We start from the raw sequence: 11,403 nt of genomic DNA, 5'->3' as shown, positions 1-11,403 counted from the left end.
GTTTTACATTAGCAATCTTCTACAAATTTAGTTTTCTTTCTGAGAAATGATATGAATACATTAAAAACCCATACTTGTTTTTATGGTAATAAAAATGGATGGTCAAGGTGTTTACAAGATTTTGCATATCAATTTTAATATATTTAACAAGTTCTGCCCAGTTATCAAATCCACACCAAAAATGTTCTCCCTAAAATGGATTAAAATTAAATTTGAGTTGCATGTCCAAAGACCTCACTAAATTGAGATACCAATGTATGCTTTAACACTTTATAAAGTTCTTATCTTAATGCAGCGACTTCATGTTGAAAGTGGACACTGATGGTAAATTAACACCGTTGTCATGATGCTTTTCCTTCCAGTCAGCAAGAAAATCGTATCAGACGTGTAAAAGACATAGGATAGACATGATAAATAAATAAAATTGGCCGAGTGTACACACAGGCTTTGGATGGTATGTAGTATAATGAATAAGTAAGAAAACAGTAGATATGTATCACAGATTTTATTTAAATAGGGATGTACATTTACTTCCCATATAACAGTTTTACCTGATTAAAAATACCAGGAATAAAGGACAGCCTTAACCACACATGGTTACCATAAATATATACATCTCAGTGGTAATATCATTACGCTCAAATATTATTGCATTGACAGTTTCTGCATGTATCTTACACAGCGATTATTGTGGATGCACAATTTCATCATTATGTTAATATGCCAAACAATGACCTCATGCTAAACCTTAATTGTGTCCAGTTAAGTACATTAGCACTGATTCCTAGACATTAGCATCAATTCTCATATTACTAAAGGGGATGATTTGTCCCCTTCAAAGGCATTAGATAATAAAAGACAATGTCTTGTAGAACAGTTACCAAAGTACCAGTATCTAATAGCTAGTTACAATTCACCTTCAAAAACAGTTCACTGGTTTAACTGATTAAGGTTGTATTGAGTCTTTAATCTAGAACCATAATCTGCCTCTGGGGGTATAAAACAGACAATGAAAGTATAAAAGGCGATATAAAGTCAGAGGAACGCAGTTCCCTCTGTACTATTTGCTAACTAAACATGCTATGCCTGCTAATGATGCGCACACATCTCATGGGATCCCTGATGTACCTTCCAGGAGTGACTGACAGAATCTATGTTTAAGGCGACTGTGGAAGAATGGAAATTGTTTCTGGGCATCACATGTTATATAGATATTACATTTGGATTTTATTGGTATTTTATAACAAATTTCTACAGATTTAAAACAGTACAAGATATTTTAAAGTGTAGGAATGCAAAAACAGTTATAAATAATATCAAACTATCAGTTTCACCAGTGACGTATATTGATATATACGTCCCTGGTTTCACACACACTTAACAGAACAACAAATTCTCAGGTATCATTCTTGAAATATGTATCGATTTCTTAATTGTTCTTTTAAACCTTCAAAACATACAGTCGGAAATTTCAAGATTATGACATGGCATGATACTGGTGATATGACAGGATGAATATTTGCTATTTGTCACAAATGAAAACTAGTGACAACAAAAATATATACATAACAAATAGCATGAAAGACTAGTACCATCAAATTTTAGCAACACAAACAATATCTACCTGTATCAATTTTTCTACTATCACGTCATTTATTAAATAAGTTTATGCTTCAAGAAGATATTAGCCAAATAGAATTACTGTATACCAAATACACATGTTATCTCCTGGTTCATATTCATAAACACTGATGTTACAGATTCAAGGAATCCAATTCTAGTTTTAATACAGTTTCATTTTAAATACTTACAAAGAAAGTCATAGAGACCCAATTTTTGTCAGGTAAAAGTAACAATATTTTTTTAAAAAAGATTTCTCTTGGTTTTTCAGGGTTTCAAGACGTTTCTGTATTGTTCTGTGTTTTAAAGCTTTTTCTTAATTTCTTAGCCTTTCTTTGCTTTCCTTTTTTCAGCATTATTCTGTTTTGTTGATCATTGCTCTATATTGTTCTGTGTTTTAAATCTTTTCTGTAATCTTTTTAATTTCAAATATTAAGCTAATGAAAAAAATTTTCTCATACAAAAAACAAATAATCTAACAAGTCGTAAATTTTTTTTAAATAAGCAATATTGATTCATGTTTCATTTCAGACCTACTTGTACCAGTCAGGTATGAAATGCATACAACAATAACATTATGCAATATAAACACCATTAGCACCATGTTAACCGCTGACCACAGAGATCAGTTCACTTTCCGTTTGCTTCTCCTTTCACATCTAGGGCATTCAGCACCTCTCTTGGCAAAGCAGTGCCTGTCAAATATGATATAGAATCATTCAACACACATGGTTGTGTTATTTTGATAGTCTTCAGTGTAATAGAGTATTGATAAGTAATACCTCCAATCACGAACAAATAGTCTGACACATTATACTTATAAACAGAATTACATGTAATTATAACCAGGGGACCTTGGTGTGTACTGTCAATGACCTTTACTAATTTTATGCAAAACTCTCCTTTTTACCACTTGCCCGATTTTCCTCTTTATCATTTCATAACAAAGGAATCCTACATATGAACCCTAAGAAAGATGTAACAAGATCTTTCTGAGTACCAGCAATAAAAAGATTCAACTGACAAAATCCAAGATAGTTGTCTATCCTCTATTTTGTTTTATTGATCAGACTAAAAATAACAGACCTAGTACGTCAGAGAACCGATTAGAACTTATGTATCACACCTAAGAATTATTGTTTCAGCACCTCTTAAGAAATAGCCATTACAAGCCTCAACTGTCAACTAGGGACCATGGTGAACATAAACATCAAGTTTAAGAAGTATCTTTCTCCTCCATCTCAAGAAACAGCGATAACAAATTTCAACCGTTCAAATCCAAGACAGCCGCACCTTGCAATGATCAGACTCAATATTAAATATGTACTACTAAGGACAGGGGAACATCCCTCTTGTTCATCTCAAGAAATAGCAATAACAATGTTCAACTCTCTAAGTCCAAGCTAGCTTCTTCTCGATTATGGATGAGAAATATCCCTGAAGTACTTCTGAAGAAATTGCAATAATATGGATTATTACAGACAGACTACCAATGAAAGACGATTTTAACAGCCCTATATTTGATGATAGTTGGCTAAAACTCACCTGTGTTAAAGAATGAACTATTACCTGTTAATGAGATTTTCCAGTGTAAAACATGTCTTACCTGTTCTGAAGTTTTACCTGTGTAAATCATGTCTTACCTGTTCTGAAGTTTTACCTGTGTAAAACATAGGATCATCACCTCTCATAAAGTTTTACCTGTGTGACACCTACTATAAATTTTACCTGTGTAAAACAGAGGAACACTTGGCACATACAACTGCTATGTTGTCAAATGGGAACAAAATCTCTTTGCTCTCACAGAGCTCACAGATAAATCCCTTTGCTTGGCATTTCTGTAAGTAAAACAATAGTATAGCCTCATTATCTTTTTTATCAAACAGAGAAGAATTACCAAAAAGTAGTTAATTTTGACAAGACAATGAACATAACTCTAAATTTATCACTGGTACATGATGCAGGTAAATTCCTTTTTGTTTACCTAAGGATTTCTGTCCTTGCAACAACTAGGTTCTTATGAACACTGTGTAGGGATAATGCTTTGACAGTGCCAGCACACTGAAACAATATACCCTGGACAAGTGTTAAGTTCAAATAAGGTAAAAACAAAGTACTTTGAAAATGACAAACTTTAGTACAAAAAAAGTACTCTGAAAATGACACACATTTTAGCGCAAAAATGTACTCTGGGATATTTCAAAGTCCAGAGAAGTTTGTGTAGTAAAAATGTACATCTAAAAATTTTAGAGTCCAAATTTAGTACAAACAAAGTATACCAATCATGATGACTTGCTTTGAAAAGTACAAAAAAAAATACTTTTTTTTACATTCCAAAAAAGTACAAATCCAGTCACATTATACTGACAAGTGGCTCCCCTTTCCATGCTGAGAATCAAGCAGGGACAATTATAATGTCTCTTTGCGTGTCACAGCCATCTACCTCTTTGACAGATGTTCACCACAAGAAAAACAAGAGAATTTTTTTTGAAAGGGGACAATACTTAAAAAAACGGTCTTAAAAAAAGAGATAAATATAAAAAGTTTTTAAGAAAAGAGAGTAAGTACAGTGAAGTATAAATAATGACTGTCTGGTTCCACTTCAAGCATATTAGTGATATGGATAAAATTGTTATAAAGACATGAGCTTTCACTTCAAGCATATTAGTGATATGGATAAAATTGTTCTAAAGACATGAGCTTCCACTTCAAGCATATTAGTGATATGGATAAAATTGTTCTAAAGACATGAGCTTCCACTTCAAGCATATTAGTGATATGGATAAAATTGTTCTAAAGACATGAGCTTCCACTTCAAGCATATTAGTGATATGGATAAAATTGTTCTAAAGACATGAGCTTTCACGTCAAGCATATTAGTGATATGGATCTAATGATGGGAGGCATGTAGATATTCAGTTTTGTTTTTGTACAGAACATTCAACACATCATGATTATATTTGAGTTGTTCGTAATCTGTAAAATTCTCTCATTACATGTTATATCTGCATCCAATTTTAACGTTAAAAAAACATGAAAATATTCATGTGAAATCTTACTCAATGTCAGTGGGTAAAATACAGGTCAGGATGATCTACATCAGTTTTGCAAAACTGTTGATATCACCTGTTAAGTATTTGCTTATTTCACAGACTTATCTAAAATGCTAAGACTTTCCTGGTATAAAAGAGATGGCCATATTGAACCCCAAACCTTTTACTTCCTTTGTTACTCTCACCAGAACATGTGATATCCTTAAAAATATATTGAAACCATTAATAATCAGTAATACAACAGATGAAAGTAGTCATTGTAGTATATCAGCTACTAATTAATTATATTTACCTGACAGTCTGTTTTGATGTGTTGTGCCCAGGCAGCATGGATGGAGACAAGTTTACCCAGAAGGACATCAGACTGAATCTCCAGGAGGTCTTTCATAGAATATGTGTCCCAGTTCTCAACAAAATGCTGTCGTTCTCGAAGCAGCAATAAAAATTTCTGTTTCATAGCATCTCCACACACTAGCAGGTATTTTTTCATGATTAGAATCTCCTCCCTGAGTTTCTAGTTAAAAAATATTTCCAAAGATTTAATCTAACACATGTAGCAGCTGTGCTAAAGACTTTTGATACTCTACATTGAAGATGAAAGTAAGCAAAACATTTGTTTACTGTTGACAAAAAAAGCAAACTTGAATATCCTCAGACTTCAAAAGTTCGAAAATGAACATATGTAGGTGTAATATTCTTTACTATTTTTCAAAAAACTAGCATATACGTAATTTAAGACTTGAATCACTCCAAAATGGATACCTGTATAGAAAACTATGAGATTTCAATTTAATAATACTGAATACAGATCCAAAAGAATATTCTGCTAAATGTTGATATCACAAGTAGATTATATCTTCATCAAACGTACAACAGGATGTGCCTTTCTGAAAGACACAGCATAAATTACCTTGATTTCATTTATTTCATCAACGAAACTGAAGAGCATAGGATTGACATCTTGTATTTGCATGGCAGCTTTTGTCATCATCAACTTTAGATATTGTTTGGATGCCCTGCACACCTGTAGAAATAAAAAAGGTGTGATATTTTAACCAGGTATTGGATGTTCAACACCCACATAGAATCAAATGTGTGATATTTTAATCAGTTATTTAATGTCCGACACTCATGTAGAATCAAGAGGTGTGATACTATAATCAGGTGTCCTGCACACCTTTAGAAACAAATTAAGTAAAATAGGCTCAAGTCTTATATTATTTTGAGAAATTGGTTTTTTGATAAGAGAGCCTACACAGTGCCAATTAACTTCTACAAATTAAAGACAATCTTGTTAACTGAAGTCTGTGTATATTTTTTTGTTCAATGGATAGAAACATTTCGTGTAGAAATTAAATTACCTTTCTAGGTTCAAAATCCCAGTTGTGGAGGACGCGGGCAGGAATGACCATGGTATCGTTCCAATGACACATTTCACAGTAATAGTTACCAGAGTAGTCACACAGTCGCGGTTCACTGAATCCAGGCTCTAATATACACAGGGGCAAAATTATTGATAATTCAAACCAGACATTTTTGATAGTACATGGATATCTTTTACAATAAAAGTTTTAGGATGAGAACAGTTTCACAGAACCAACAATGTCATATTATGACCCATCAAAGTAAGATATTGGCGTAACATAAAATTATATATATATATATATATATATATATATATTCACTAAGATGAGAGGCAGGTAAGTTGCCCCAGGACCAAATCTTTACCATTCCATTAGAAACAGTGGTAAACTACATGTACACTAGGAAGATACTTACTAAATGATATTGGGGCCCTGCACTCAGCACATCTGTAATTCTGGAAGGACAGGCCCCGTGTAGGGCATATGTCATTGGTATATGTTGGATTTTCCAGTACCTACCAAAGATGGAAACATTTCAATATTATACCTCCTAGCTGATATCATTTTGTTATCTGTTGTAAGGAAACACAAAATTCTTACCTGTATTAATGATAGAACCCATAACCCATATTCTAGTTCAATATACTTACATACTGAAGTGTATTCCTTATCCATCAACCATGATAAATAATGAATCAAATGTAATCATGACCTTGTGACATAGAAGAACAATCAGGAAGAAATTAAAGGGAATGATATATTTCACTTTCTTCATAAGTAACTTATACCAATTTATACAGTAAACATTCCAAACGATAAAGTATTATGTGTGAAGTGGCAGCTCTATTGCTTTACACTGGAACATCAAACCATAGCTTTAAGTGTTAGATAATTTTATGTTGTATATTTGTTGGTGATCATATGCAGCTTTATCACACAGACATAATTCTATAGAGAATAGATATACTTACTTTCAGACTGGCACATGTCCTTGTGATCATGTTCAAGCACTTTTCATGAGAACTATATCCACATTCTGAAATGTGAGATTAGTATGAACTGACAAATGTCTCAGATGTCTTCCTCGACTTTAAACACAGCAATGCATAGTACCATAATATAAAATAAATAATATGATACAATAAATACATAATACAACATTGTAAAATATGTAATACATCACTATAAGATACATGATAAGATCTACGGTAAGCATAAACATGACTACATAAATCTATTGTTACTATTTTGATTACCCAGTATATAGACCTACATTGATCGACTGTTACCATGGCTACACACCTGTACATTTAAACCAGGTCTGTATAACTCCCAGAATCATGGCATTACATTTCTCACAGTAATGCTTGCTACTGCTACTTGTCTGACATTTAAACTTATGTCCAACTGCAAGTTTTACGTCATCTTCCATCGGCAATGGTCCCTCCTGTGAATGGACATTAAGTGTGTATAAGTAGAGATAAAAACAAGGTGCTTTCTGTAAACCTTTATCAAGTGCATGTGGGGATAAAAGCAATCATTGTACAACACAGTTTCTGACATTATTAGAAATCAATTGATGACATTTCTTAAAAACAATATCTTCAAGATAAGCACAAAAGAATTTCTTATGAACTTGAGAAAGATAAAAAGAATTTGCATGGGGGGATGCTAACTAGCTTTCATCCATATTTTGCCCTCATCTCATCAATTTGGTTTCAAAGTATCATGATTCATGACTAATATCTTTTAATCCAATATTTACTACTATCAATACCAATGTCCTAACACTAGCTATCACTATTTTACCATCATCGTCCATTTACCTTGATTTCCTGCAGCTTCAGTCGGAGTTGTACCAGCTTCTGAACCAGGTTTTTCTGTTTGTCCGAGTCCTGAGGCACCTGTAAGATCATGTCCTTGCAGTTTTCTATAGCCATCTCCATTTCCTCTGTGCCGCTTAGACCAAAGTGTCCCTAGCAACCAGATCAAAACACCATGTCATAATACTACTTAGGCTTTAGTGTCTATCAACCTCATAATGACACAATGATACTTTGGGCAAACATCCCTAACAACCAGGAAATGATGTCATGTCACAATACTACTTAGGCAAATACTCATTCTCAGAGGAAAATAACAAACATCCTCTTTGCTTTTTATGATAGTAAAGAAAATTCAAATTCATACCAAACCTTCACAACAGTAAATTAAAAGTGCAAGAAAGAAACATTATTCTGTAACAGAGGAAATCAGGAGCACATGTAACAATCACCTATCTTTTCCAGAAGTGAATTTACCTTAAGTCATGTGGTAGGGCATAGGGACCAACATGTAAGCCAGAGCATGAGGAGAAAAATTTCATAACAATTTTTTATTACAATTATTAAGGTATTGCACAAAATTAAAAATTCTGAAAGATTTCAAAACATTGCAATGAATCAAATGCTTTACTAACCACTGAGTGTTATACTACTCAAACCCTATTAACGTGAATTGCTTTAAACTTTTAAGAGTTGAGACAAAATGTTTGATATCAATAATCCTCTAAATACACAAATCAATTAAATGTAAAACAATTGGATGTAATAGCAGCAAAGTTAAACCTCTGGGTGTGAGAAGTGGTCCTCAGCCAAACCTAAGTCAGCATATGTGACTTCACCATCTGTGTTGTCAGAAAGGTTGGTCCATGAGGAATTGGTTTCTGTAAACAGGATGAATGAAGAATGTCAGTCAACACTGATTACTTGTGTGACACAGATACTCTAAGTTTTTAAAGACAGTTAAAGATTTAAAATCAGTTTTGATTTTTTGAGATTTATCTTACAGCTGTTGTTATCACCTGACGTAGAAATGGAAGATCACCAATTTATCACTTCAACATATTTTCCCTATATTCTTATCACCATCTTGTCACGCTATTTACTAGTTAGTGTATGTACGTAAGATTATACTAAAGCTGCAAAGACCTGTCAATTCATTACTATCTCATACACTGTATATATAAGTACTAACATGCTTTACACTGGTCTTTTGTCTGATGAAGGTGTAATAGGGTCATATCTTGTCTACTGGTAGTGATTCCTGCAGTATCTTTATTTTGTATTGTAGTATATATATATATATATATATATGTACTGGTTATGTACATGTGTGTATTACTTATCATCGCAAACACATCGTTAGTGTCACGTTTTACCTGCATACGTAACATTTATACGTATTGGCGAGCGTGTCCCTTTATTTGTGTAGTGTATATGTATGTACTTTTGTACGTGAGTAGTGTTCACTGACCGACTGGACACAAGACATTTGACGGACTTTGACGAAGTTGTTTGATTGGTTGATAGTTTCTCCTGGATATATGTCTATTACTATATCGGGGTACATTTGTAAGTTTTCTCTAACCTTATATTTTTCTAGTTAAAGTTTTTCTTCTAACATATTCTCCCCTGTGAGTGATGAGTGTTTGTATGAACAATATAATTGTTACAATAATGTTTTAACTGTAACTGAACTTTCAGGGTAATATTTTGAATCAACGTTGTATATGTATTATAATCTTCATAAATCCTATACTTTATGAATTTATAAGCATTATGCATTTCTTTCCTGAAATCTTCTGTAAATTTCATAAGAGGTTATTTCTTATTTGTAGTTCTACTATAACTGACAACAATGTGATATTGTGGAGTGTTGCGAACTTGTATATGCCTTGTACGTAAGTGCACAATACATGTTGTAAGTGTGATTTTACTCTATTACTATTAGAATGGCCATGTTATAAAGTATATCATTGGATCATATATTTTATTCAAACGTAGAAGTATAATTGTTGAATATGTAACGAGAGATTGTGTGAGTGTTCGATTATGTTTTATTGTATATTCCAGAATGTCTATTTTACATCGATTAATCAATTAAACATTGAACGAACCCAACGGTTTTGTTTTTTGGAACAACACCACCCGCTACAAAATGGCAACCATGTTGGGACCCGTTGATCGAGGGTCTGGAGACTTAGAGGGTCGTTAGCTCACTCACGCACAGATCGTTGGATTCCAGTTCCGCCATGTTTCTTATTTTGTTATTTTGAAGCCTAACAGTTAATTACATAAATACTAACACCATCACTATACCTATATCTCTGTTCATATGATATCAGGTTTTGTTGTTGATGACAAATTAATCATAAAATTACAAATAAAAGCACATTTAAGACTTGTGAAATGTAAAAGATCTTCAGACTTAAAAAATATGATAACATTCTGGCAGTATATCATTATCTTTTACCTGACGGCTTCCTATGTGGTCTGTTTGCGTCAGTAGATGTATTAAAATAATCCTCTTCCATGTGAATGTCATTGTCAAATGGATTAAAACGTTTTTTCTCATAGTCTTTCCTCAGATCCTCCTCTGACTGGCTTGCAGAGCTAGATCGATCCCTATCATCAACAGGACTGACATTTTGACCTGTATTCTCATCATTACACAACACATCTGAACTAATACAGCTTGCTTCATCTGGCAAGCCACTGTTTTCTGCTTTTTGAAGTTCAGTCTTTAATTCCTCTTCTTGTTGGGGTTCATCATATTCACCTCCAGATGATGTGAACTCTTCCTCTGAGTCTGACAGTCCTGTCAAGATGTTGCCAGTTAGTTTGACTGATGCGGTATTGCTTTCAATGCGATGAATGACCCCGGCTGATCCCTGGGGGTTAGTCAGAGATGTCCTTTGATGCTGAGGTAGAACAGATGTACTAGTTAACCTAGCATGCTCTAGATCCTCCTCCTGATTCATCACAGCTCTACAAAGCAAGTCCTTCATATGTTTTATTTGTATATGAATGCATAGAAACGAACTAGATGATTAAAAAAAATAAGTATTCTTTAGTTCTAACATTCAGAATTATTCAAATGTAAAGGTAAAACTGCAACAAAAGAAAGTGTCAAGATTTTGACCTAATAACCAATATAACATTGTACATTTTTGACACAAATAGTTAATACTTCAACTGTATGGCCTTTTTGTAAAAGCACAAACTTTAGCATCTCCATTGATTATAGTGTGGCTGTACAGAACACAGGAAAATCCATGCTCATATATAAGCCATTTGCACTGAATGCTCCCAATGGGTATACACAATAGTAAGTGGAGAACGAAGTTAGGAATATAAATTGTCATTTTAACATAAATTAAGGTACTATAAATGTATATACAATGTCACATTGGCTATTGAGCCATGTTAAAAAGATGGCACTCTTTTTTTATAAATGATTTTGAAAAAAATTATGTCTTCTTAAAATATCCGTATTTGGGTAACAAATTTATTACTTTATGTAGTTACTGTAACGCAAGTGCATGA

General features: G+C 33.2%; 1 protein-coding gene across 1 annotated transcript; it reads right to left on the bottom strand.

The window, feature by feature from the left end:
- Positions 1–503: 503 nt before the first annotated feature.
- Positions 504–10,838, bottom strand: LOC132554754 (differentially expressed in FDCP 8 homolog A-like). Its single transcript, XM_060219063.1, has 11 exons — positions 10,331–10,838; positions 8,644–8,741; positions 7,864–8,013; positions 7,340–7,484; positions 7,009–7,073; positions 6,453–6,552; positions 6,035–6,162; positions 5,584–5,697; positions 4,966–5,187; positions 3,349–3,458; positions 504–2,315 (listed from the first exon to the last, which is right to left on the bottom strand). Exons 1-11 carry the CDS (start codon positions 10,836–10,838, stop codon positions 2,246–2,248), a joined length of 1,710 nt encoding a protein of 569 aa, XP_060075046.1. The 3' UTR covers positions 504–2,245.
- Between the last annotated feature and the right edge of the window lie 565 nt (positions 10,839–11,403).

This window comes from Ylistrum balloti, unplaced genomic scaffold, assembly GCF_031769215.1.
Source record: "Ylistrum balloti isolate Yb309-2 unplaced genomic scaffold, AGI_CSIRO_Ybal_v1 Utg370442, whole genome shotgun sequence".
In the NCBI taxonomy this organism is placed as follows: Eukaryota; Metazoa; Mollusca; class Bivalvia; order Pectinida; family Pectinidae; genus Ylistrum; species Ylistrum balloti.
Note: the sequence above shows the minus strand (reverse complement) of the source record. Positions and strands in the feature narration are given on the sequence as shown.